General features: G+C 43.7%; 2 protein-coding genes across 4 annotated transcripts; one reads left to right on the plus strand and one right to left on the minus strand.

Annotated features, from left to right (window-relative positions):
* Positions 1-4,177: 4,177 nt before the first annotated feature.
* RpL36 (ribosomal protein L36) lies at positions 4,178-7,267 on the minus strand. The gene is made up of 4 exons (XM_065455654.2): positions 7,205-7,267; positions 6,883-6,977; positions 6,667-6,801; positions 4,178-4,321 (listed from the first exon to the last, which is right to left on the minus strand). The coding sequence occupies exons 2-4, from the start codon at positions 6,973-6,975 to the stop codon at positions 4,217-4,219; spliced, it is 333 nt and encodes a 110-aa protein (XP_065311726.1). The 5' UTR covers positions 6,976-6,977; positions 7,205-7,267; the 3' UTR covers positions 4,178-4,216.
* A 148-nt stretch (positions 7,268-7,415) lies between these two features.
* Positions 7,416-27,809, plus strand: LOC135921316 (pentatricopeptide repeat-containing protein 2, mitochondrial-like). Of its 3 annotated transcripts, none has more exons than XM_065455649.1 (10): positions 7,416-7,536; positions 7,800-7,892; positions 8,231-8,369; positions 9,617-9,734; positions 11,017-11,196; positions 11,885-11,998; positions 16,581-16,655; positions 18,926-19,042; positions 24,376-24,566; positions 26,779-27,809. In XM_065455649.1, the coding sequence occupies exons 1-10, from the start codon at positions 7,449-7,451 to the stop codon at positions 26,885-26,887; spliced, it is 1,224 nt and encodes a 407-aa protein (XP_065311721.1). In that variant the 5' UTR covers positions 7,416-7,448; the 3' UTR covers positions 26,888-27,809. The 3 variants fall into 3 exon arrangements, with proteins under 3 accessions (XP_065311721.1, XP_065311722.1, XP_065311723.1); XM_065455650.1 differs by having other exon boundaries at positions 24,376-24,559; XM_065455651.2 differs by lacking the exon at positions 7,416-7,536 and having other exon boundaries at positions 7,830-7,969.
* The last annotated feature ends 82 nt before the right edge of the window (positions 27,810-27,891 follow it).

The raw sequence follows: 27,891 nt of genomic DNA on the forward strand, positions 1-27,891 counted from the left end.
TACTGGTCGAGCGCCTGGGCAATTTCTAACTTGTCGTGCATTGTCGCGCTATCTGTAGAAAGGCCAAGGACCGATTCCTTGCATGACGCGAGATATCACCAGAACTTACTTCGAGATAAGACAAGAAAGTTTTTCTAAATTATGGGGTTTTACGTGTCAAAACCACTTTCTGATTATGAGGCACGCCGTAGTGGAGGACTCCGGAAAATTCTAAGTACACGGGTGTTTTCGCATTTCGCCCCCGTCGAAATGCGGCCGCCGTGGCCGGGATTTGATCCCGCAACCTCGTTACAGTGGCTGGAATACTGTAACCTCGTGCTCAGCAGCCCAACACCATGGGGCTCTTGCATTGCCCAGGGGGCGCTGCGAAAAAGGTGCTAAAAAGCGCCCTCTGCGCTAAAATGGGTCGTACCAAGCTCGGTCGTCTGCTTCGGAAAGCACGTTTACACTATGGACCCGTCACTTTCGGTTGTGTTGTTTCACGGCCTGCAGCGAATATCGGGCGCCGAAGATTTTTTCAGGGGTGGCACGCTGCTTAAAGGCAAGAAATTATGCAGTGCCGAATACGTGTACGCCGTTCAAGAATTGGGCGGCGAAATCGCAAGTGAAGCGAGTCGCGTACGAAGTGGAACTTCAGGTAAGGTTTGCACGCTAGCTGCTAGATTCAGGCGCACAAACGCGAGGAAAAGCTTGCTAGAAATGAATCCACAGCGGCGATAGGCAGACATCATGTGTACGGAACTGCTCGAGCACACGACGGTACGCGCCGCGATGTACGAACTGCTCGAGCGCACGATCGTACGCGCCGCGACGGCAGCGGTCTTTCGACATGCCGCGAAACGGCGGACCTCCTGCAATCTTTGTTGACTGCATGCCGCTAAACAAGTAGTTATGCCTGCGTTGTAGTAGCGGCCATCTCTCCTTTTTAGTAACTGGTAATAACTGGTGCAATTACATATGAGCTCGCACGTACGTGCGAATCGCGCTGCAGTGCGAGCTCGTACGCCGCTCGCTTGATGTAGGTTTTAATGACAGCGCTCGAACATCGATGTGTTGCAATCAATACTGCCTTGCTGCGTTGCCTCAACGTGCTGGCTTGAGATCAAGGATGAGCGCATTTAACTCTCTTAACCTGTGCTGCTCGTAGTGGGGTAGTGAAGTGTCATCGAATGAGCCCGACCATTTGTGCTCATTTGCACACCTGGTCACTTCGCCACTTCGCATCGGTCGAATTGTTAATTGTCGCTGTGGCCGGGTCTCGAATCGTGAATTACCAGCCATGCCTGCTGCTATGTCGGTCTGCTGTCGGGACTGTAGGTGCAAAAGACCGAACATTAGAACGCAGATAATCAAGCAAGCTTCAAGACAGGCGAAGCCGTCAGCATGGCGCGAAGTTTCGCTTACTCAGCGCGACGAACTGCAGCTATGCAGCGCGCCCGACGCTCCACTTCGTGAGGCCTTGAAGGAAAACGGCAGAATATGATGTTGGGATTCAGGCCTTCTTGTTCATGGCAGCCCACGACGCAGAAGTAATGACGGTGACGCCTTCTCGAGGCTGGGCTAGGTCTCTCCGGATCGGCGCCACCGATTTCGTCTGCTCCCAGCATTGCGTCCCACGGCACACGGAGAGCCCGTTTTTGTTAAACTATAGGCTGCGGCGAGCTCGCAGCGTGGTCGGCATGGTCTGCGAGAAGTGACGAGCCTTTTAGCACTCGCAACAGGGCAGAAAAAAGTGCGAATTGACGCAAAACTCGGCCTAGAAACGTGCTTCGCCACAGCCAGGGCTCAATACGACCCAAGCTGGTACGACCCAGATGTCGTTTCCCGCGCCGCCACTAGGCGCCGCTACTATACCTCAAACTCCAGCGCAAGACGCCCATAGCCACTGAGAGAAAGTTTTTCATATGTACAGTGTGGAAATAGTGTTTAGCCTTACTGATAGAGTTCCGAAACGACTGGCGTAGTGCGGAAATCTTATCGGTTGTGGTCGGTGAAAACGTTTTGTATGCTGACGTCTTGCTTTTTTCTCTTTTTTTTCAATTTAGGCCCCAGACTCGCAATGTCGTTTGTCATCCATGGATTGCTGCTGCGCACTATTTGCCGTTTTCTTGGCACAAAATCATTTATGCATCGGTGAATAAGTTCACCCATGTCTCAGAAAGTGATGCCAAAGTTTCATGCACCTTTTCTCTAATACCAAATGAGATATTATTGCGGCAGCTTCTATCCTCAAGGTCGACCAGTTTTGTTTCAAGACTGGACAGTGCTTTCCAAACCGGCAATCTTAGAGCATAATTCTTTTACAGTTGACATAGATTCTTCTACCTGCTTTAACTTGTATTGCATCCAACTGTTCTTGCATGGTTTTCTGTCCTTCGAGTAGCTGGCGAAGTAGTTCCTCAGTAGTACCGAGCCCAGGGTTACACTCAACGTCCCCGCAGAGCATGAGAAGAGCAACAAAAACATTCCGTAAGTGAGAAAATAATGTATACCCACTGTAAGGGCACACCAGCTGGATGAAACAACGATCACTCGTTCGAATAGAACCATATTTGTAACTAACCTGCGTAAAAAGCAGGAATGGGTTCATCGTGATGTTGTTGGACTGCCAGCCGGTGTGCCCACTTAAGGAATCCCAGACAAGACTGTTCCTTATGTAGGGTGAAGACGACGACGTCAGAGGGTGCGGTGTCCAGCTGTTGGTGTCGACTTGATGCGGCAGTTCTTGTGTGCCGACTCCGAGTGAGCCGAGCCAACCCGACACACTGCTCCATTCGTTGAACTGGCCTTCTCTGTGGTTCCAAGTAGCAATATCTCGTAAAAAGCAGGGATGGGTTCGTGGTATTGTTGGACTGCCAGCCGGTGTGCCCACTGAGTACGTAGGCACAGGGACAAGAGTACGTGACCATCCAGCTTGGAGCGCAGCGGCCGCGACAAGTGAAAACTGCGTTCGGATTGAAATTTCAGACCTTTCCGCGGCACGTAGCACTCCTTTGCCAACACGATCATTGGCGCGCATTGTATGCTCTGCACTTAGCTCAAAATGACCACACCTGGTGAAGGGCCCTTTAACTCTCAAGTTACTTCTTTTTAATTTTTTTAATATTTGGGGTTTTACGTGCCAAAACCACTTTCTGATTATGAGGCACGCCGTAGTGGAGGACTCCGGAAATTTTGACCACCTGGGGTTCTTTAACGTGCACCTAAATCTAAGCACACCGGTGTTTTCGCATTTCGCCTCCATCGAAATGCGGCCGCCGTGGCCGGGATTCGATCCCGCGACCTCGTGCTCAGCAGCCCAACACCATAGCCACTGAGCAACCACGGCGGGTTCAAGTTACTTCGGCAGGTAAATGAAACTAAAATATAAAGAAATCTGAAAGACACCGATTATTTGGAATAAAGCACTTGCCTACGCCCAGCACGATTACGAAGTTTTTCATTAATATTTCATTCTTTTATTGTCCAGTCCACAACACTGCCAGTGGTCGATAATCCGGGACCCTGGCCAAAAAAAAGTTCAGACCTCTGGTCGAAGGCAAAAACAACAAAACTAAGGCGTATGTTTTTTTCTGGCCCATTCATTGCTCTACCCCAGCAGCAGCATTCAATTGATACAACCAACGTAAGCGAACCTTCCAACAATAATTATGTAAATATTGCACTAACTTCATCAAGAGGGAAGGCAGGGACGTTAACCTGACGCACTTACAGTTCACTACCCTGCACTTGGGGAAGGGGTAACAATTTGTGATAAAGGGAATTGAGCACCAGTCGCACACTTCGAGCATTTCAGCTTGTTGGAAGCATAAATGATGTGGTGCAATAGCAGAAGGGCCATTTTGCAGCATATATCATGGTTGCTGCAAATAGACTACAGAGTAGAGTGCCTGTTCACAGCATCCCTACAGAAAAGCTGTGAATCTGTTAAAATAATCTTTAGTATTCTTTCAATTTATATTTTAAGCCTTCCAGTCTATTTTCTGTTTCTAATTCCATGGTTGGCAGGTGTGCATGTATGTATGTATGTATGTATGTATGTATGTATGTATGTATGAATGAAGGTGTGGCTGAATACTGCATGTTTTCAAGGAAAGGCTGTTAATTGTGTGCTCTGCCAAGGCTCTTCAGATCACAGCGCACATGGCAGACATGCATACAACAAAAAGTATGCAGATTCTCTTTACAAGGTTTATTACATGGCGCAATGGGGTGTTCACTTGTGCTCAGTCTTTTCCTTGTGAGCCTGTGCTTTCCTCTGGGCCAACAGAACGTTGCTCAATTCATCACGCTTCCTCTTGCCACGCAGGTGGGTGCCCAACTGCAGAGGGGAAATAAAAGAACACTGGGTTAAAATGCCGCTGCAAGTAGCATGCCACGGTAGGCTTTAATTTCAGTACCAGTATAAATTTGTGAAATTCACATACCACATCACTGCAAGCCAGTAAATGGAAAATTCAATGCCATTCATTGTTTTCTGAAGTCCCAATATTCACTGTGACCTACCCCCATGTCCATACAACTTTGGCCATTTCTCACACTACACAGGGACTACACCGTTGCGGTTTTAAACACATTAGGACCTCAAGTGATTCTCCAGTGATCTTAGGTGAAGACAAGCATTCTAGAGGTGTTTTTATGAACTAAAGTAATAAAGTGCCACAGCATACAAGTTTTCCCCTGGAACTTAGTTGAATGCAAACCAGACAAATTATAGCAATCATGCCTTCACAAAGCCTTTGAAGCATGCCATGCATGAAATTGTTACTGCACAGCACACTTTCCCAGCCTTCACTGAACACATCTAATGCTTTTTCTTGTTGCATATTGTATACACCTGAAAGCTGCCTTGACCGTAAATACAATTTTTCTCAACTGCACCCTAACTTTCAATATGCTAATTCAGCTTTTTTATGTCACCAGACACTGTAGATCTATTTCAGAACATGTGCCTTTCGATTGGTTGTCTTTTTAAGCAGAAGTAAGTGCTGATAGACATGAAGTAGGATTCATGCTGCTTCTGTACCAAAGAATCCAAGGATTTTCAGACTTTCAAGGCCAAGCCTTTACATTTTTAAGGACCATGCATCTACAGTAATGCCAAAAAACAAAACTGCTGCTTAAGTGTTTAGCTGATGCTCAGAATCTCTTGGGCTTTGTCTCTGGCAGCCTTCCTTGTGCTGTTTGATTTCACAATGCAAGTGATGTCACATTTAGCCTCTGCTGTCTGTGCATAGCTATCTTCAGAATCTGTTAACTCGGCACTGCTGCTTCCATCTTGCCCTTTTCAAACTTTCAATTTCCCCCTCATGATAGCACTTCTTCAGACCCATTGCTTGATATTGCATCGATACTGCTGCTAACAGTTACTGTACTCTGAGCAGAATACAGTGCAACATATTAGGCTGCATGCGCTACGAGCTGTGAAACACGTAGATCATCCACGGTGCATGAAGTTGTGGCAAGAGTTCTGTGTATGGTTTCCACAACTGGACCACTCTGTTGTCAACTAGCTTTCCTACTACTGTACTACACCGTTAATCTGCAGGTTCTGTGTATCAGCATCCCCTTTCCACTTGCAGCAGCGAGGGGCACTTCTGAAGCAAACACCACAGCAGCATACTTTCGCATTGTAAGTGGGCTTTTGCGCCCACGCACACTGCTCCCCTCACTGCCACAAGGCCGTATGGGCAGTGGTCGCATATTAAAGAATTGCAATGGTGCACAGTAGATTATAAGGCATGCTGTACTGGAGACCTCCATATTTACGTTGACCATATGAGTGCTTTTGCATATTGGCTCCGTCAAAATGCAGTTAACCCAAGAGTCAAACCTACGACCGCATAATGCTGTCACTGCGGCATGTTGCCATGTAAAATCATTAAATGGACAGTAATTACACACACATATTGTCATATCCACATAGGTACTGACTGTAGTCACGACTGACATTTGTTCAGTGCGAAAGTCTTCCAAATTTTTGCAATAAGATTCAATGCACATGCATAATTACCCAGAACTTTCTGCCCCCCCCCCCCCTGTATTATATGAAGTGGCATCATTTTTCTACAACATATGTTAACAGGGTATTAGAGGGAACAGAAAATGAACCTCGTCCCTTGACAAGCATCCGAATTCCTTAACACATGTCCTATATGGCACCAGCACAGTATTTGGCATAAGAAAAATGCCTTTTTGACAAACATGCGAGACTGCCAACAACTTTCCAAATATTCACATAAAGCGCACACCGCAAAATACAGCAAGGTGGCCGCGAGAATGTACCTATCCCAGGAAATCAATACGTATTTAACATAATCGTCCGACACTGTCGTAGGAATTAATGCCTACCTAAAACAAATAATTGTGCAGCAAATATATTACACTACACTTGGTTCTACAAACTAGTTTCACCGATTTCACTTAACCAGTTAAACCAGCCCCAGAAGCAATACCAAGAGCAGGCTCGCGCGAACAAAAGGACGCAATTAGTTTGTGCACCAGTTACCTCTCAACATGCTTCTCGCGGCGTAATGCTCGAAGCATTAACCCGGTGCAGCCAATTACCGTGACAGCTGTGCGCACCACTACTTCCGAATAACACACGAATTTTCATCATGCAACCACCAAAGCCTCGTAATGCGGGACATCGCGGTAGGAGCTTACCCTTTTTTTGATGAACTTGAGGGCACGCTTATCCTTTGACACTTTCAGCAACTCCATTGCTCTCCGCTCGAAAGGTGCAAATCCACAAACCTCCCGGATGAGATCGCGGACGAACTTAGTGTGCTTTGACAGGGCCTGGTTAAGAACGGAACAGCGGTTAGTGTGCAACTTGAGCAAAAAGAGGGGCCCGGAATCAGCAGAAGCAATGATACTTACGCCCTTTCGCCGCGATGGTCTCGGCTTGGATTCATTTTTCGTGACTCTGTGACCCTTTTCAAGGCCTACGGCCAATTTGTAGTGTAATCCCATCGCTGAAAAAAAAAACGACACAAGAGAGGAATATCAGCTACAGGCTGACGGCTCGTAAACACAAGTTCAGAGATGCATTAAAACAGCGACAATGTAAGCCTCGTCACTGTAATTTTATCTTATTAGAGAAGTAAGTAGCTCAAAGAAACCACATGATAGATTTTCAGGAATAGTGCTGCTAAATTAAGCACGATGTTAACTGATTTTAACAGATGCAACGGAACCTCACCTGCACAGTTTAATCGAGGCAGCCGAAAAGGCTTCTGGGATTAACTTATGTTAATTCAACCGAACAAGGGCAGCCGAGGTTAACGTAAATGTGAGACTGAAAAGATTATAATTTAATTAAAACATTTACATTTAGGAAGTAATTATTTACCTAGTGTTTTTATTTATTATATTTATTTAGGAAACCATTTGTTTACTAAATTAGTGAGCACTTCAGTTAAATGTCGACGGCTTAGCAGTTTAAAATGGCGGCTGCTCTTGCTGGACATGTGTCTGCTCGCGCGATATTAAGTTCAATTTCAAAGTCATGCATTCTATCTTTCAAAGCTCAAAGTAAGCATCTGTATAGCTTTACGCATAGTTTATCTCGCAAGAGGTAGTGGTTGCACGTCTTGTGTGTGTGTTTGTGTTTTTTTTACCCCCTCTCTCACATAGGCGTTGTTCAGAACTTCCAATTTCGTCTGCCGGCACTTGCTCAGGATGTGATAAACCGATACTTGTGCTTTCAGATCGATTTATTTCAATGCCCCAATTACTAAGCGTTGAATGTGTTTGCTGGAAATGCGCTAACGACGGCTGTTCATTTTCCTTCGCAGACTTGCGACATTTGTACGGTGCGGCTGTGCTTGGTTTGGACAAGTACCTGGAAACGAGGGAGAAAACGAAACACCAATTTGGCGATGCTAAAGGTAAAATAGAAGTCGACGTGTTTCTTGGGCACGGGACTTCTCAGGAGTCCTGGTTTCGTCCTACTGAAACTGCAAAGGTATTTAACTGCGAAAACTATAGCGCAGTTACTTTAACTGGTCTGCTCTCTTTCTTCCTTGCCTAAGCATTTTAACGTTCAATAACCGAAGAGAAAAGACAGTTAGCTGTAATGCAAGGATACCGTTCTGCAGCTAGATATTTAAACCTTGCTTAAACCATGCAGCGTTCTCCATGGACACATTGGTGGCCAACTTTAACTTGTGACCGAATATACCCCGTGAAGATGGCAATGTTACTCACATTGGCGTTCTTATTTCAGACAAGTTTTTTCAGCGAATAAGTCAGTACTTCAATAGCGAGAGCCCAGGAATGGTATTTACGGAAGACCTCAAGCATGTTGCCTACTTATGTGAAGACAAGGACTCCGACATTGAATTGGTGATCAAGATGATGAAGAGGTAGGATGAAACCACTCCTTCGCTTGCCACCGGTGAAGTGTGGCTAGAACGTCGGCTTGCAAACGTGCCTGTGGCGAGCTTCGAGCATGTTACTGTCTGTGTTCATCTTAGGCGACAAGAATGTTTCAGCAGAACATTTTACTTTGTTAAAATTTTTCCTTGGTGTCATGTTGCATGCTGCAGTAGTCAAGTCCAGTGCTTCAGCCAAAGGCACTACCGTCAGCCAATTTCTCATTGCCATATTTTAGAGGTAACTTCGTGACAATGTACACTAATAGAGTAGTTTACTGATTTTCCATCAAACCGCCGTTAGTGTTCCTGCTTCAGCAGAAACCACTGGGCAATATCTGCATAGTGGAAAATATAAACCAGACCATGGCAATTTTTTGTCAAAGGTCATTGTAGCAACACTTACCTGGCTGACCCCAATAAAGCGTGATAAAAATATTGATCTGTTCATTGCACAGACTATCTTGCAATAGAAGCATTCGATTGTAAGCGGTGTTTTTCCTAATTTCTTTTTCATATGCTTGAGACAGAAAATAAGTTCTGTCAACTAAGTTGCATGTCTATGTGACATCACTGTTCTTTTTGAGCTTTTAAATGTTTTGTGCAACCACTCCCCTTTGTAATGTCATTTGACCTTGAAGGTGATGTATACAAATCGGCAATGATCAATTAAAGGATCTTATTGTCATGTTTGAAGTGATTGTAACATTAGTTACCCTTCACTTCCTTCTCACTAGGCAGCTCCAAGCACTCGTACTCGACATGTAATTAGAATGGATGGCCAGTCAGAAATATGAATATTGGCATTTTTGACATGTGCAAAGAAGGAGCTACCGACATAATGATTGAAACTTTAGCTCATTGTCAAAGCAAGAATGTGCTGTAGCCTGAGAATAGGTCTGACATATTGTCCTGCCCAGAGGATGCTAAAGACATTGCTATTCTGGCATAAGATTGAATAATTCAAAATAAGTAATTTTTCTTGCTGAGAAAGCAATGAACAAGTGAAGTCTAATGGATAGTAGGCGTTTGTTTGTTAAAGCTGGCGTATCGTCTCTCAATGTGCCGAACAGCAGAATTGACAGGCAAGAAAGACGTGGAATAGAGGTGTAATTATGCACTGTCAGTGTTCCACATAAGTATTGCTATGTCCTAGTATTGCTTTGTATACATGTTCAGTTCACTGCATCTGACTGGGTATTGCAACAGCGCTCAAATGCTTCAATTTCACCCCTCAGGTTCAACCAGCAAAACAAAGAACTGCGCTTTGGAACATTCGTCTTTGGACCTGTGGCCCTAAGATTGTTTTACCATTTAAAGAAGCCAGATATAGTTCTACAACTGTTCAAAGACCAGGTCAGTGCACCCTTAATCATTCAGTGGACTTTCAAGTTAAGTCAACTCATTAATTTTACATTTCTTGTATAAGGTACAGGACAACGGCGATTGGAGGTCACTAGGAGAGGTCTTTGTCCTGTAGTAAATATAAATAGGCTGATGATGATGATGATGATGATGATGATGATGATGATCAGTTTGTATAAGTAGCACTGTAAACAAATTGAATGGCATTAAATACAGTTGGTTAAATCTGAACTGAATTAACAAGAAAAGCCTTGATTAGATTCCTTTTACACTTGATTATTTGTGCTTATCGGAGAGTTTCGAAAGAACAATTAGGACCTAAATTTATAAAGTAGTAAGTATTATATAGAGATTAGGTGCTCTTTTGGGTTAAGTTACAATAATGAGAAAATATTAATACACGCAATTTTATCTAGGCATTTGTTTTGTCACACTCATTTGCTGTCACCAATTCTTCAGGAAGTTCTTTGCTGTAAATCAAACTGGTGGAGGGGGGGTATGTAGGTATTGCCTCAAGCTAATTTTGAGCGTGTTCACTGTTTACTATATCAATTAGTTTCTTGCTATCATCAGCTAGCGCCGAGTTTCTTTATCCCTGACAGCAACGTTTTTCTAACTTAAAAGTATCTGGTGCCCAGATCCTATACTACTTTTGCAGCAACATAGTTTCTAGTGGGAAAAAAAATGTTAACGGAAAAAGTAAAGGGACAGGCAGAGCGCTACTGGTGAATCTGAGGGAGCCTAAGGTAGCAGCTGGCCACTGCCACAAATGCTTATGCTCCCCGTGTTTTGATAACGCACGTATGCTCAGACAACTCAACAGGCAGATTGATAGAGAAATTCTCTAGGCTTTTTTCATTTCAAAATCTGCCAGTAGATGTGTAAGCACACCATCTTTGGCACTCACAGGGAAAGAAGTTTCAAATCTGAATAGGAACTTTCGAGTGAACGATTTGTAATGGCTTGTCTTCAGTGATGTTTGTCCATTGTTGGCATGCCTTTGCATTTGTTTGCGCATGTGGTGCGTGTAATTTATGAAAATTTTTTAATGAGGCACTAGTGCTCTGTCTTGTCCTTTTACTTTTATTGTTCACAATTTTTTCACGCTAGAAACTATGTTGCAGCAGAAGCAGCAGCACCAACTAGCCCAACTATCTTCTTTAGTTATGCCCTATACTATTTCGGAGCTTCTAAAAAAAGGGAAGATTTTAGTTTTGTTTCATAGGGAAGGATGTTGCTATTGTGCCTGTCTGATTCCTCTCTATTTCCACAGGAGCTGGATGGCTTCTTTGACCAGTTTTCATCGTATCAGATTGCCATGGACCTCTTGTTTAAGGAGCAGCGTTATCAGGACGTTTTGAACATTTTCAACAGCATGCAACAGAAGCACCTCTACGGAACCAAGTACCCACGTGAATGTGTCGTCCTTGCCCTGGGTGCCTGCTACAAATTGGTGAGTGCCGGCAGTTTCTCCTTCTATGAAATGTGTTGGAACTTTGCTGGAACAAAGATCTGAAGTGGCACTAAAGGGAAAAAGTGATTTCAGCTGTATTGGTAAATTAATCTTCTCCAATATCTAAAGCCACCCTTACCATGAGAAGACATTTGGTAAGGCACACAAAAATTTTATCGATAAAGGTGGACAACGTTGTGTTTTAGAAGAGCCAGAGAGCGAACTTGGCAAGCTTTAAGAACATTTACTCAGCCCCAATGTCCCAAATACAATAAAAAAACTAATTTGTGACATTACACTGCCAAATTTACATATGGGTTATGGCCCGAAACTCACAAATAGATCATTTATCTTCGTTTTCTCGTCTAATAACCAACCTATGACAAGGAAATCCTGTGTCAGTCTAAATTAATTTAGTGTTTTTCTTTAATGTCCCTCTGAGCACTAGCCATACCAAACATTGTTTTTTTTTTTTTTTTTCGTGTGTCAAACTGGTTTTCTCTTGCCCAGCATTTCCATAGCTGACCGATTGACACCCACTGCCTGTTAGCTGAAAAAGTGCAGCACCGCCTCTGTGGTTATGACAAGGGACCTGATGCTATATTAAAATGTGAAACAAGAAAGAAAAACACATGTACCGTGTGACACCCTTTTGCATACACATACCTCTCCTGCCTCTTCCCAACAGAACACTCGTGACTCGTACGAGTATGCGGTCAAGCTGATTCAAGATGCCCGAGCTGTAGGAGCTCTGGTGTTACGTAAAGCCCTGTCCTTTGCTGCTATGCTGGCTGTTAACCATGTAAGTCGGCCTTCTTCTTCTTCTTCTTCTTCTTCAACTTAAATTCTCACTGAGGCTTGTGTTACTAGTGCTTTGTGACACCACTATGGATTTCTCTTGCAAAGGTCGCAGAAAGCTTTAACCTGAGCATGCATAGCTAGGCTTACCATTTTCCTAGAATGCGTACCAGAAGGGAAACATGACAGAAGTGATAGTAGCAACATCGTATGACCATCTTTTCAACCAAAATATCTGTGTCTTTCATTGCCTTGTGCAAGTGTGTGCTCTTGTCTGTTGGCAAAACACTTTCCATGGAGATGCAAACCTGTTACTAATACAGTGAAGTTACATCCGACTTGAAGATACAGGTTTTGCTATATCCTGTGTTAAGTTACGAGCACAGACTCTGACATTGGCGAAAAATAATTGCCTTGTATACTCTTGTGAAAGTCTCACTTTTTTTCACAGCCTCGGTGGGGTGTGGCCCTTACGTGGGTGTGGGTCGCTCCGTTCCAATATTTATTTACTTGTGTAGCCTCCCTGAATCCTTTGCAGTTAAATAAGGAATGTTATTGTTTTCCTAATGCATTTGTTTCTTTGGGCAGACACGCCGCCCACCTTGTGCCCATCGAGTTCTAGCCACTCGCTGCTGCTCAGGCTCGTTTTTTTTTTTTTTTTTTTTTTCTTGCATTACACTTTTAGGTAGAGTGGAATCTTGATGATGCGATCACGGGTAATACGAATTCCCAGATGATACAAATTTTTCTGTGGTCCCGGCTGAGCCCCATTACTTTGCAACATGTTAGAGAACGGTTGTTACGAATAGATTTTCGACCCGCGTCAGTTGATACGAATAAACGCCGCCCCACCGCTGGCCACGAAAGAGAACAGCGTGCAGTCACGCAATTTCTCCCTCTCTTTTTTGTGGCGGAGGCGCGGACGCGGCGCCGGACAGCACGGAGGCCACGACTGTGCGCGAAGAGTTTAAAGCGGTGGTGCTTTTGTTGCTTTTGTGCTTTTCCTCCTTTTCCGCGTGCCATCAGGCGGTGCTTCGGGCCGCGTTCTTTGTGTTTGCGCCATTTTGCCTATTCGCAGCAAGCTATGTCTTGCAAGTTGAAAGCGCTCTCCTTTAAAGAAAAATTAGACATTTTTCAAAAGGTCAATGAGGATCCCAAGAGGAAGCGGACGGAGTTGGCTAAGGAGCTAGGTTTCGCAACGTCAACACTGAGCACAATTGTTGCACAGTGAGACTCTATCATGAAAAACATGCTTTCGTTCAACCCGAACGTGAAGCAAGCGATGACCACTCAGCACGTGAGGCTTGAGGAGACTCTCCTGACTTGGTTTAAAGAAGTAACCGCAGCTGGTGTAAATATTGACGGTAAAGTTTTGTGGGAGAAAGCCGACGAGTTTGCACTTGCTCTGCACATCGATGGATTCCAGGCCTCAGGTGGGTGGCTGCAGCGGTTTAAGACTAGACATGGTCTCGTTTATAAAAGCGTTTGCGGCAAACCGAAAAAAATTTGACGAGGAAGTTGTCAGCAACTGGCTAGCGAAGCTGCCGTCTTTCAGCGCGGAGTATGAACCCCATGATGTTTTTAATGCTGATGAGGCAGGTCTGTTTTTTAACCTGCAACCCAAGAAGAGACTCTGTTTAAAAGGCGAAGCATGCAAAGGAGGCAAAAATAGCAAAGAGCACATTACGGTTCTCTTATGCTGTAACGCTGACGGATCAGAGAAATTTAAGCTCACGGTAGTTGGCAAGCTTCAAAAGTCCCGGTGCTTCAAGCGCGAGAGTCATTTGCCGTGCGCCTATCGCTCAAACAAAAAGGCGTGGATGATGGCGGCATTGTTCGAAGAGTTTCTGTCACTCCTTGACAGGAGGATAGGTTGCAAGAATCGAAAGATTGTTCTGTTTCCTGACCAGTGCGCCGCCCACCCAAGGCAATTAATGCTTCAAAACGTCAAACTTGTCTTTTTACCCGCGAACACGACGATGCACCTGCAACCCCTTGATGCTGGGATTATAAAGAACGCAAAGCACCATTTCAAGAACCTTCTTGTGCGCCACCTACTTGCTAAAATTGATCAAAAGGACAAAGGCGACCTGCAAATAAGCCTCTTGGACGCCATCCATTTTATAGCCACGGCATGGGATCGGGTAACTCTGACTATCGTAGCGAACTGCTTCAACAAATGCGGCTTCTTCGGTAGTCCAGAAGCAGTGCCCTAGAGCCGGAAGATACAATTGAGGATTGGGAACGGCTTAGCGTCGAGTGCACAGCTGATGACTTTTGCACTGCAGGTGACAATCTCGCCACCTGTGGTGCGTGCGCGGTAGAAGATATTGTCGAAGAGGCCACATGCGAGGCTGCTGATTCTAGCTATGATGGCAATGACATAAACATGGGCAACGGCGAAGGACCACCACCGGCGGCTGAAACGCTGCACGCGCTCGACGTTCTGAGGCGTGCTATGGCCGCGGATGGAATCAGCGACGACACGTGCACGCATTTTTATGGATTTGAACAAAGTCTGCTAAGTGACTTGATAAAGAAAAAGAAGCAGAAGGATATTGGAGACTTCTTCAAGAAATAAACGCTTTTTACGTACGTGTTCCCGAGTGAGTTCACTTCTGACTCTTTAATTTAGCTAGCTTTAATTGTGTTTCTATGATACAAATTTCGGCTAATATGAATATTTTTCGTGACCCCATGAGATTCATATCATCGAGATTCCACTGTATACTCATCTGCCATGCCATCCATGGCATTACATATCACTCGGATTTACACTACAATGCTCAAAGACACTACACATCATGTGCTTTGAAGCCAAGAGCAAATAGGATTTTTATTTCCCCCATGAAGCTTAGGTTGTCAAGTGAGGGTGGCAGGCACTTACACATGTACGGCCCTTACTCAAGTGCACACAGTAATTGAGTCAGCTTTGATCGCCTCTCAGCATGCCAACATGGAACACGTGAACAAAGGTAAAGCACAAATGTGCTTTGTCGTTAATATGCGGATGTGATCATACGGAATTGGCCTATTGGCTTGCCACCTGTACGTCAGCCAAGCAAAGTCATTGGCCAAAACAACCATGCTCATGCACAATGTGCTATTTAAACTTGCTCTTGTCAAGTATGTGACATTAACATTTTTGCCACTGAAATGTACACATAAGCTGCAGAACAATATTTGCATTCCTATAACCAATATAGACTCGAATCTTGCATATTAAATTTCGTTATAGCAATAAGATATTCATTGGTCTAAAGCATAGCAAAAACAAAATAGTTTTACATTTCTTCAATATGTAGATATACGACTGTGCTTTCTTGTGCCTGGAACCTGTTGTGCAATGTAAGAATATTCAACCCATTTTGGTTTACACGCATTGCTGCAAGATGTCATCGTGAATGCCACTGTTCTCAAACGCTGCCCTACCAAATTAAGATTTTAGGTAAGTGTTTAGGCTAAAATTTCTTATTCTTGCAAAAGAAAATGGGGCCACAGAGGTAAGTGCGATATCAAAAGAGAAGGCGAAGCCTGTGCTGCACATAGTGGCTTGCTTACTCAATGCGTTCCTCAGCTATGTATGCAGGCTTGCTTTCGTGGTAATTAAGTTCAATTATGTGCCCATAAATATTTGACAATCAGCATTGGTTGTTGTGGACATGGCAAGGGAATTGAATAGTTTGAGGGTGTCCCAAGATACAACTTCGAGTGATGGGTTTTAATGGATGCCAACATGATTGAAATTATGTAAAATTATGTTCCACTGGAAATTAGTGTGCTGTACATAGTGCCAATAACTGTAACAGCTGAACAAGGAGCCTATAGGGCCTTTGTTTAGAGTAAAGCCACACCAGAAATGGATGTGGAGTAAATTACATACCTGCCAACTCTCCCAAATTTTTCATAATGTTTGCGAAGTTGGGCTCGTTCAACAATTTTATAAGCATTGCGTCCAGTTTTGCAAAGGATAAATTTCATTGTACTTGTAAAAAGTTTTACTCGTTAGTCTCCAAAGTTTTCATTGGGAAGACAGTGGTAGGACATTAAAGGAGGACTTGCTTGGAACAAGTTTATTCAGACAAGTTCCCGAAGCACTGATCACTGATCACTGATATCAAAATATCACTGATCTGGAAACAATGTGTTGCGCTTCAGTGTCTGCTGTTCCAAGTTTGCTACTGCCTTTGTGTTGCGCGGAAAACCATTGTTAATAAAGTGTGTGTGTGTTCCAGAAAAGATGTGCAATCGGGGTAGAATTGTTTCAATGCATCCCATTTTCCTTTCTTGCCATGTCTGTGGGATTCTTGCAAATTTTTTAAGTTCACAGGCACATTTTAGATTTACTTCACTATAGTATCCAGTAATCCATTACACCCATGTTTGTGATATTCAGGCCCAACTGCATTGATTCATGCGTGGGCTGCCCAAAAGAATGCTTATGCATGTGACCTGGGATGCACCAGTGACAAAAATAGTGGCTTTTGTGCTTTTGCTGTGCACTGTGTCTGGAACTACGAGTTGAATTTTTGTTCAGCTTGGTCATGTATGCAGTAAAGTATGTGGCCTGTTTTTTCTGTATGCAGAATGAACCAAAGGTTGCCATGGAGCTGCTCGCTCTGTCAGCACAGCTCTCCTACATTACAGTCCGTAACATCCGAGTAAGTCATTCGTTGCATGTGGGTCTGTTCCTCTGAATGTTTGGTGTTACCTAATTAAGACATATTTATTGCTAGGCAGAGCCATGCACACCTCGTGTATTATACCATTAATATAGTAGTCAAATATTGAAGAGAAACTGCTTTGACAAGACAGTTACTCAAAGAGGCCCTAAACCACCCCTTAGGCTTGGTGAAGAAACATAGTCTTCAGATAGCATATGCTGCTGTGAGCATCTCGGCCAAGTTTTGCTGTCGTACACAGCATGCAGAGCTCGCAAGCCGAGCGTGAAGTCAGCTTTCTTTCAAACACTCTTTTCAACAGAAGCCTGCTCCTCGTTCTGCTCTGGACACTTTATTTTGTAATAAAGCAGATTCCCATATGCGGCTGCTGTTAGTCAATAGGTAACATCAATCAAGAAGGATGTTTGGATCAGTGCGCTTCTTCCTACTGTAGCTGTGTATACTTATTCACGGAGTTCAATAAACAGACTCAAGTAAGTGAAAACGTGCTTCCGAATTTCGATAATAAATGCATATTTCCGGAAAAAGCTGACTCTCGTCTGCTCACGTACTCTTGGCCACAGCTGCCCGCGTAGGAGTTAAATTTTTGCCACCCCGGTTATTGGTGTCATAACCGACGGGTCTCGTTAATTTCAACTAGTTTTTAACACTCAACTAGCCTCGAACCACGCGAAACTTAGGGTTGGACTCTTGCATTAAGGCTCACTCCTGGCCGCTCCTGGTAGATGCCTTGGCTGTCAGACTAGTTGACAGGTCTTCAAAAATGCGCAAGTTGGATGTGGCTACTATCTGTCGGTCAAGCTGGTGAAGGAAAAAGCCAGTCTGCACCACATAGCATGGTCAGACTATAGCATACACATGCGAGCACGCACTCAAGCCCTGTCGTGCACAAAGCAAACATTGTGCTTATGCACTGCAGTTGCATGTGGCTGCGGTCTTCTACATAGCGTAGATACCAGGGCCGCTGAGGTGTGCCATCACATGTCCACTGGCTAAGTGCACTGTGGCTAGCTGAGGACAAGCGCATTTGTAGCATCATAGGTGGCAAAATTGGTAGTGGACATCTACATTAACATCCAAAAGCAAATTTGAACTGCGCACCACAGTGATGTTTAGAAGTTGTGGACATGGTCCGCTCCGCCTTAGCCTTCACAGTGCAAGGCATTGAAGATGGAACAGGACCACAGCGAAGAGGGTGTTTGATTGCCAGTAACTCTGTCTGCTGAATGCATTGAAGTACTTTTGCCACAAAGTATTTCTGAAATAGTCTTAACTTCAAATGCATTTCTCCTCTTTGATAAAAAGGGGTTCAGGGCCCCTTTAACTCGTTGTTACATTACTCTTAAGTAAAAGCAATTTAAATCAACTTAAGTCATTGTTCCTGGCAATCAGCAACACAGCTATATCATCAATCCAGCGACAATGAAGATCTGTGCAATATACTCCTTAAAATAAATATAAAATAGGTCACGGAATCGGATCAATATAGCAGAGTATGTGTTCGTACCCAGGCTGACATTAAGCAACTCGAGTAGGTGTGCCGTACAGTACAAATTACCCATGTATAAATTCCTTTTAAAAACTTCAGGCACATTTTACAAAATTTGACCACACCCTCCGAGTGCGCGGTATTCTAGAAATATTGTTAGTATCATGAAATGCCATTGGCCCAAGGTATGCACCTGAGACAGTGATGTGCATTATCGTTTACGTCCTCATCACTTGTCTTCTTTTCTTTTCTCTAAACTGGCACAGTGGCTATGGTGTCCAGCTGCTGCGCACAAGAGACACGATTTCATTTCCCAGTTTATAGTGACCTCATTCCTATGGTGGTATAATGCAAACACAGTTGTGCACCAAGCTGTAGGTTCATGCTCAGAACCAATGTATTACCATGAAATTAATACAAATAAATTTTCGGAAGAATATTTCATAACTCTAAACTAATTTAGTATTTCTCTTCATTGTCCCTTTAATTACGGAGCTGACTGCTATGGCTTCTCTCATTGTCCAAGTGCTGCTGTGGGCAGTTAAACCTAGTCAGTCAATCATTAAATCCTCTTCCAGCTCTGCACTCCCTTTTGCAGAGTTGCAGAGCAAGGCCCACTGGCCCAGACTGACCAGTCCGTGTTGCTAATTTCTGTTTTCCTGCTTTTCTCAGAATAGCTGCTAGCCTGTTGCCCTGTGGGCTAGGCACATAGCTGACCTATGACCTGAGTGTCTTGTAATGTTTCCTTCTGTGCTTGCAGATGATAGCGCTAGCAGACCTGGACAGAGTGGACGATGTCTTCTTGACTCTGAGGTCTATCATCCACCAAGATGTACCCATGCAGTCGCGCATGGAGCAGCAAGTTTGTCAGGAAACGGTGGGTTGCTATGGGGTTGCTACGTACATCACATGTCTATTCCACTTGTGTGTCCATCATTTGTTTAGCACCTGTAACTTAGTTTTAGCTCATTTGCTTGAAAGTACAGTGCATACTATGCCCCGGCAGAGTTTCAGGCGATGCAAGTGCAAGGATTTCAGCACCTCTTTAAGATGATCCAATAGTGCATCCACAAGGCTGTGTAAAGCCAAGGCATTTGTGTTTGTCACATGGACTAAAAACTGAGCTGGTTGGTTTGGCACACTAGCAGGAATGTAATATTTTCACTAATGTAAGATATTTAAATTAGTCATTATCACTGATAGGAATTATTTTAACTTTTCCCATGCCAAATATCAGTCTCACTCGCCCAGGGATTATCCTTTGTCTGCTGAGTGCCACAGACCAGTGGCAGTCATTTTATCATTTTTGGTGTGAATGTAGCGTTATTACATGGCACCAGCTCCCCAGAAAGTAAATGTTTTGAAGCCATCGTTGGTTACCTTAGGCTTTAAAAGTGGCGGTGCAGAGTGAGGCGACTATAGCAACGATGACTGCCTTTTGCCATGCCATAACCAGTACTTTTAGACATTTCTTCACCTCAAGTACAGTAAAACCTCGTCCATAGGTTTTGGAAAAAAGACACGAGAAAAGACGTATTAACTGGGAAAACGTACGATCCAAAGTAACTAAAAACAATCGACAGACTCAACTATTGTTGACATCTACGTAATGCATAGTGTTGCTCAGATCGTTGTCGCAAGAGATGCTGACGCGCATCGAGCTGGTGGCATTCCGGCAGCCCGAAACGTGTTTTGTTTTTCTATTGCATGGTGTTTTAAGAGGGCTACGGGAAATTGAAACAAAATCGAGCTAGTGGGCGATGCCAGATACCGCCTAAGGGAAACGTGATGTCCACATCACGCCGCCTGAAGCAGGGAATGGCAGCGCGTTTGGATTATCACCTACCAAAAGCATGCAGTAGGCTACGAATGGCACTATTCACAACGCGGATAGGGGAAGGTGCTTATCTCAATAGGCTTGGCAGCAATAGCTGTGAAGGCCGTGCGACGACCCAGGCTCAGATTTGTTGGTACCAGAATGAGAAACTGTGCGCGCCATCATTTTCACCTGAGACGGGCGGCTATATACAGTTCTCGATTGCACGCGCCTCACGCCTTTTCTTGTTCACGTAGTATCTAGCGGCCAGAAAACATACACGATCGTAGTCTGCAGTAGGAAATAGCGGTGCGTTTCGGTTAACGCCTATTAGAGGCGCGAGCTACACTTTCTACGTCCCTACGCGCTGTAAAACAGTTAGGTGAAGGTGCTTATCGCAATAGGATTGGGGGTGATAGCTGTGAATGCCTCGTGTGACGACCGCGGAGAAGATTTGCTGGTACTGAAATGAGAAACTGAGTGCGCGCCGGCATCTTCACATGATGTGGTGAAGCAAGTATTGCGGTGAAGCTGCTGCGGTGGGCAGCTACATACGGTTCTCGATCGAGTGCACATCGCGTATTTTCTTGTTTACATGGGATCTAGCAGCCGGAAAATGTATCATACGGTCGCAGTTTGGCGACATACTGTGACATACGGCGACATGCATACATACAAATGGTGTTTTCCGGGAACGCATGAGCCGGTAAAAGAGCATAACTCTATCTGGTGATTTTTTGTGTTCTCCGTTGCGAACGCTGGCACCGGGAAAACGTATGTAACGGGAATGCATCAACCAGATTCTACTGTAAGCAAGGTAGGCCTGGAAAGCTTTAGTAAGTCTTGTTCAGAGCTTCAACGCAGTACTGACGATTGCAAGAAAGATTTAAAGCATCTGGTGACACTCTCGGGTGGACATGGCTCGACAAAAATGCTTTGCCGCTGGCGCCTCTGCAATTTTCTTTCTTTTTACCCACCAGCAATAATGCATCGCATGAGGGACAACAAAAGCACGCTTGACTTCTGTTCTAAGAAATATTGTGCTATGAACAGGTACAATTTTCTTGAAGAGATGTGTTCGCTCTTTTTTCCTGTAACTGTGCCAAAACTTTAGAAGACAGCCTGAAAAAATTGTGAGGCATCAGATCGGCATAAAATCGGTATATTTCTGTAGCATGCAGCTAAAATTCAGGATTGCCGTCTGTTAACCTCGATATAACGAACACGAACATACAGTAGATTACCGTTAATTTGACTCCGGTTGATTCGATTTTCTGGTTAATTCGATCCTGACAGGCACCCATACATATATACGGGCCCAAACTTACGTTTTCTTGATTTTTCTTTTTCCAATCTCCGGTTTGGCCTCTGCCAAAATAATTCGAACTTGACTGGTCAATTTCGCCGCAATACAACCGTGTTACGTGGTGAAGGTTATCAGGAATAGGAAAGGGCCACTGTGACGAGACCTAGTACGCGTTCCTTATACAGGCGTGAACGCGCCATCTTCGGTCACTGTACAATCGCCTAGACGCTAAATATGCATACCGGCAGCCATTCAGAGCTGTTTCTAATGTTTCTGTAGCGATCTGAGCTCAAGTTTCGCCCGCCATACGTGCCTGGTATACGAGACCGTGCGTTCCTTAACTATACGCTCGCGCCGTTCGCCGAGAAGCGAGGAGAATCCATCTGTGTTTGGGGAAAGCTCAGAGAAAAAGAAAGGCGGTTAGGTGAACTCCGAAAGGCGAGGGGACATTTGTGCCAATAAAAGAGCAGCGGTATATCTACTCTGAAGGCCTTCCAGTAAACTTCATAATCACTTGAGCACAAACAACAAAGGGGACATATGGAATGACAAGAAATTATGAATCATTATCAACTAGCCCGATTCACAGTTCTTCAGTGAACTTATCAGGCATTTGTAAATTTAAGGAACAGGTGCTATATCTTGTAACAGTAGCCCCTTTTTTTTTCTGCGTGGCATGCTTCACCGCATAAAACGTCTGCATTGTGGCGAAGCTAACTTTAATGACAAATGCTGACAAGTGAATCAGCAGCGTTTTTCGGCGTTTTGTTTTTTCTGTCTTGTTTAATTCGACTCCGTGGCTAATTCTACCGGTTTCCTCGGTCCCGTCAAGGTCGATTTAACAGGAGTCTTCTGTAATTATCGGATGTAATAAACTACAGTGAACTTATCAAATGGAACCTTAAGGGACCAGGTAAACCAGTCGCGTTTAATAGGAATTTCATTTACTGAGAGATTGAGCTTAAGGGCACACAATAGGCTGTTTCGAAAGGAACAACAGATAACGGGTGTAGCAGATCTGATTACAAAGCTTCTTTTTACAAAGTTCCTACTTGCTCGCCGCCACCGCTTACTAGAGCTAGCAGCACAAGACATAATTAGAAAAAGAAATTGAAAAAAAATCGTTTCGTAAAAAAAAATTGCTGTTTTAATGATGCAACCACTCTTGAAGTCATCAATAACTTCGACCTTCGTCTCCAGTGTGAGTGCACTTATTTGAGATTTCCTGTACTGCCATCAGTAATGCTAAGCAAATTCACTGCTAACTGACATTTTAACACCAAGAAACCACAGCAAACTACAACCATGGTTGAGCCACCCTAACCACTGTAGGGTGGCTAGGGTATGAGACTAGGTTAATTGGTGTTCCATCTTGTTTAAACAGTGCAAAACAAGACAAAGGATGGCAAAGAATGGTGGCGCTCCACCTTTTTTGGCATCCTTTGTCTTGTTTTGAGCTGTTTAAACAAGATAAGATGGCTAACCTTGGCACAAACAAAAGCCAGCAAAAATTTCCGTGACGATAACAAATACTATAAAAAACTGGCAAGAAAATCCTAAAAGAAAAGGTGCAAACAGAGATCCTTGTCGCAGTGCCACTAAGATTAGCTGCTCATCCTCATTTTCAATAATATTTTAGTTTAATTTGCCCAGAAATAAAAAAAGCTGTGGCATCGTTTAACAAACTTTTTTTGCATTGCCTTAATGTAAAACCAACCAACCACAAGGATGTTGTTCTGTTTAAGCAATTTCTGTTTGCCGAGATTCTACTTTAAATCTAAAATTCGACTGCTGATATTGTCTCATAGAAATATGTGCTTACTAGAAATCTTGGATATATGCAGTAAAATCTCGTTAATTCAAATGTCACGGGACCAAAAAAGATGTCCGAACCAAATGTTGAATTATCGACTTCCTTCGCAGTGCTGCCAAGTTTTTTAACTACTGTATGCACACCTTAGTTATTTTTTCAGCTTTAAGCTGGTTGGCAGCAGCATCGCGACATAGCTGGTGGGTTTGATGACAGCATACAGGCCATGTTAGTATAACTCTTCATCCTCTACAGCTTATGCTGTATTTTACGTAGCGCGCATTGCACTAAGTCAAAATTAGACTACTGCCCACCACAACCTGGGTGCATGAAGCCGCGGTCAGTATCGATGCAATCATAGATGGCAACCTCGCAGTTCTGAAGGCACGTGATCAATATGCACGGAGTCATAACGAACAACTGTGGATGAAACTGCAGTCGCCAGCAATGTGATCATAGATAGCGACCACACAGATATGAAGGAATGCAGCCATTGCGTGCACTTAGTCAAAGCGAAACTACTGTTTACCGTAACCACTGCAGGCAAAACCGTAGTTGCTATTAGCGCGATTACGTATGGCGACTGTACAACTCTTGAGGCATGCTGCCAAATCATGCATGCAAGAGTCATATGCTACAGTGAATGCAAAAATAAAGTATATAAAGGCACAAATAGGCACAAAACATTTGTTCTTGTCACTAACGCAGAAATACAGGCTAGTTGGCCATTCAAACTGTCATGCATTCTGGAAGCACAATAGACTGGATAAGGAACACATGCAAACGGGATGAGTGCTCGTCCCATTTCTGTATGCTCCTTGTCCAGTCTATCGCACTGCCAGAATGCATGAAAGTTCCTGTCATTTCCGTACGGTTTCCACTGGTGAATACGACGATGCAGACTCTACCACTTTGTTGAAGTTGAACGCTAGTGCCACTTTGCTTTTTTGTGTTGCACATATACAACACTTCGAGGGCTTTCCCGAATTAACCAGTGTGCACCCAAATGTGTCCAAATCAACAAGTTTGATGCCATTATATAATGCCCATGCACACCGGGACCAGAAGATGAGTTCGAATTACTAAATCTTCCAAATGAACGAGGGTCGAATTCATGACACGCTACTGTAGTCGTGTTGTTTTGCTAGCTGTATGAACCAACTGCAAAGGAATTCAGCTTTGTTCTAGGACCTGAACCTTGCGGACATTTGATGCCGATGGCACATTTTCTCTTCGGTGTTACCTATAGGCGTATCAGGGCAGTGGATCCCATTTCAGGTGGACAAGGTTGACGAGTGCCTGGCTCGGCTAGGTGACAAGGAGAAGACGCACATCTTTGAACAGATGAAGCGGGCACTACGTGAAAACAACCACCTTTGTCCACAATCCCTCGACGAGCTCCTCTGCCAGCCGTTGCTCACACGACTACCACCCAAGGACCGGGACGTGGACCGCACTGCAGGTCCGCTGTGAGAGCGCACATTGTTCATGCATCAGTTTGACCAGTTCTGCTCATAAGTGGATTAGGGCTCTTTATGCTGCAAAGTTGCCTATGAAATCCTTCGGCAAGTTGTCTCAGTTTCTCAAGCTTTTTGCTACCTGAGCATCTCGCGTTTTAAAGGTGGCGGTTCGATGCAGACCTTGGCATTTGTGAGTTAATTCTGACATTGAAATTTCCAGGTGGCCTGTAGTGGAGAATTCATTTAAACGTTTAAGAAGAGCAAACCAGTAGTGAGTGCCATCATTGCTAATAAGTTGCCTTGTAATAATGGCAGCAATCAATGTTTTACCACTTTTCCTCAATATTTTCTATAAACTCATCCAGCTATTAGAGCATGTATTCAAATATAATGCATGAGGCATACTTTGAATTCTAACAAGCCATATATGTAATCTGCCTTTTTGAATGACATATTCTGCTTCTGTTGTGCTGTTTTCACATGATGTGCTCCTGATTTGGGCTTGCTTCAAGAAGCCTGTCCACATGTTGCACTAAATTCATCTGGTCATACCAGTAAAACCCGTTTTAAGCATGTGGCGTCATCATCAGAATATTGAGCTGTTAATGGAAACATTTTCCAACTGTTCAGAGTAGTGGTTAACAAATCATCCGTGCCGTGAGTCACTGGTACGTGATGTCTGGCTATCCTGTTGTGTGGCAGCAAGTGTCGCCAGCTGGCCACATAAACTTTGAGCCATTGTCAATCCCGTTCGAAAGTAGGGTATGCTTAGCACAGCCATCATGGCAGTCTTGTAGTGAAAGTTAGCAGTCAAGCTGAAAAAATGTGCTGTTCACACAGCATTCAATTTGGCACAGCAATTAGGAATAAACTACTCTTCAGCTGGTTATCTTAGCGTGACCATTCTGAGCAGCCATGATTTGTCCCAAAGCACTAGTGCAACTAGCACATCGTCAACATTGTGCTCACAATGCAGGCTTGCCTCCATGTCAGTGATACCGCTGGCTATCTGCACATCACCTGCTTCGCAATCCGCTGACAGCAAAAAGACGTTTTTGCAGTACTCACCACTATAATGCAGCACATACACACTCCAATCATTCCAAAGGCAGGTTCAGTTATCATAAGAGAACCAAAAAACATGTAGAGATGAAAATCGGTCTAGTTTGAGAAACATACATGCATCTGCTGAGAGAAGTTGTAAAATACAAAACTCAGGAGTTACCAAGGATCAATAAATAGCACATTGGCCACACGCTCTCCAGGATGCTTCCGAATTTTGTAAATAGTCAAATTGAGAAAAGGGCGAGAGCTAGTGGATTAAAACAAACATTGCACAGTGTAGTCCCTCCAGGCGCTCATGGTGGCTTCAAGATGTTGCGACGGCAGTAGTGGAACAATTGTAAGAGGTTTAAATAGACCATTTTGATGCATTGGAGTTCCTAGTAGCAGAGAAGTGCAGGTTGGAATCAAAAGCCAGTTTGAGGAGGTGGAGCAAGTGTGACGTCATGAGGGCACTTGCGGTGTGATGCATGATGCCATGCTTGAATATAAAATGAGGCCCACTCTTGATGAGTTCTCTTTGATTGTCACAATGGCTCCAACAGAAAAGCTTATACCCAGTGAGCGAAAGGCCAACTTCCAGTGCACATGCTGCATTCGGCACTGTAGATGCTGCAAGTTTCATAAAATTTGCTTGTTAGAGTACATTGGGGGCAATCATCGGAGAATGCAGAGTTGTGGTAAGTACTGCTTGACAGACCATGCTGACCTTGGTATGTGCTTCCTAAAGGTTACAAAAATTTACCGGCCGTTTTTGCATCTTTACTAAAGGACCTCAAAGTGTCATAAAAGGATTTAGCAAACACTGATGAATGAAGGAGAACTGTCGCGCCCAATATTTTGTTCAGTCAAAACCCTATGAAGCCAACAGATAGGGAAGCTAAAAAAAGCATAGAGGAAACTATTCGTTGCTTTAATTGGAGTGTACAAATGATAAGATAAAGGGAAATGAAAGTGGGTGAAAAAACAACTTGCCACCGCTAGAAAGCGAACCCGCCCATCCATCAATGTGCACCTCTCAGTTCCAATGCGTGCATAATGCTATGAGGAAATTGTTTAGTCAATGCTTGTCTTTCAAAGAACTGCTGTGGGTAACCCGTTCTTGTATTTTGTGGTGTATAATTAGCCAATGCATTGACCTTTTCCTCTTGGATCGCAGGTTCCGGAATAGGAGGAACGTACACGTCTGGTTACCGTGCGCCAATGAAGGGAGCTTCAGGTGCCCGCTATCCGGTTCGGCATCGACAAGGACTGGGCGATGTGGATGATTAGTCACAAATCCTCTGCTCTGTGCTAGAAATGTTAAGCTTCTTTACCACTCTGTCCCCACAAAAGACTTCTTTCCCATTTTATTCTATATGCCTAGTGCGTTTAGAGGAAGGGGATAATTTTTCATCAATTCAGAATTATTACTATTCTGAAGTTAGGAATGCATAAGTGTCATTCCTTCTTAAATACATGCTGTGAGCTATATATATATATATATATATATATATATATATATATATATATAAGCACACACACACACACACAGTTCACTAATCTGATGGCAGGGAGGGACATGATTTAAACATTGATAGCGTGAACCATCAATGAGTGTTCATGGTCACGAATTGCACCTGCATAGCTGGGACAACGTATGCCATAATCATGTACCCAGGCATTGTGCAACCATGCATACTTCTAGCAATGTGTCAGGGTTGCAAACTTTGGAGACGGTTCATAAACAGGCAAAGGTCTTAAATTGTGACCATTTATTTACTGCTACTTTTGAAATTTTTTGGCTTACAAAATTGTATATAGCAATCACAGAGCCATTTTATGCAACCCCGTATAGTAGGTGTGTAATGAGCCAATTTTCTAATTCAGGAAGTGGTTAATATTAATTAGACTGCAATATTTTTCTTCATTGCAACAAAGCTGCCTTCAAGTTGTTCAATGTCTGAACTACAAAGAAGTGAAAGAAATAATGCACAAAATTAAGTGGTTTAATAATCTCAAAGCTTTTGTACATGTACTTCTGCTTTCAAGACCACAGAAGCCGTGCTGTGACACGACCATGCCGTCCTTGTACTTGGCCATCCTCTACACTTCGGCATAGATTCTCGAAGCTTTGCAGAATTTTCATTCAAGGAAACCTGTTTACATTCTTCTGTCAAAGTGAAAATAAAGCAACTGTTCAGCTTGCTCTTTAGATGTTCATTCTTTCAGCTCTGCGAGTTTAACGGGACATCAAAAGCAAGCTAATCAATCTAGCTTTTTAAGTAACCCT

The sequence above is a fragment of the Dermacentor albipictus genome, chromosome 1 (genome assembly GCF_038994185.2).
Source record: "Dermacentor albipictus isolate Rhodes 1998 colony chromosome 1, USDA_Dalb.pri_finalv2, whole genome shotgun sequence".
In the NCBI taxonomy this organism is placed as follows: Eukaryota; Metazoa; Arthropoda; class Arachnida; order Ixodida; family Ixodidae; genus Dermacentor; species Dermacentor albipictus.

What these genes read in the sequence shown, in the direction of transcription:
- LOC135921316 (XM_065455649.1), top strand. Translation starts at nt 7,449, where the DNA reads ATGGCGGCTGCTCTTGCTGGACATGTGTCTGCTCGCGCGATATTAAGT. An exon ending in GTGATCAAGATGATGAAGAG is followed by an intron (nt 8,370 to 9,616) that starts GTAGGATGAAAC and finishes TTCACCCCTCAG; the next exon opens with GTTCAACCAGCAAAACAAAG. An exon ending in CTATGCTGGCTGTTAACCAT is followed by an intron (nt 11,999 to 16,580) that starts GTAAGTCGGCCT and finishes TTCTGTATGCAG; the next exon opens with AATGAACCAAAGGTTGCCAT.
- RpL36 (XM_065455654.2), bottom strand. Translation starts at nt 6,975, where the DNA reads ATGGGATTACACTACAAATTGGCCGTAGGCCTTGAAAAGGGTCACAGA. An exon ending in GACCATCGCGGCGAAAGGGC is followed by an intron (nt 6,802 to 6,882) that starts GTAAGTATCATT and finishes GTTCTTAACCAG; the next exon opens with GCCCTGTCAAAGCACACTAA. An exon ending in TCAAGTTCATCAAAAAAAGG is followed by an intron (nt 4,322 to 6,666) that starts GTAAGCTCCTAC and finishes TCCCCTCTGCAG; the next exon opens with TTGGGCACCCACCTGCGTGG.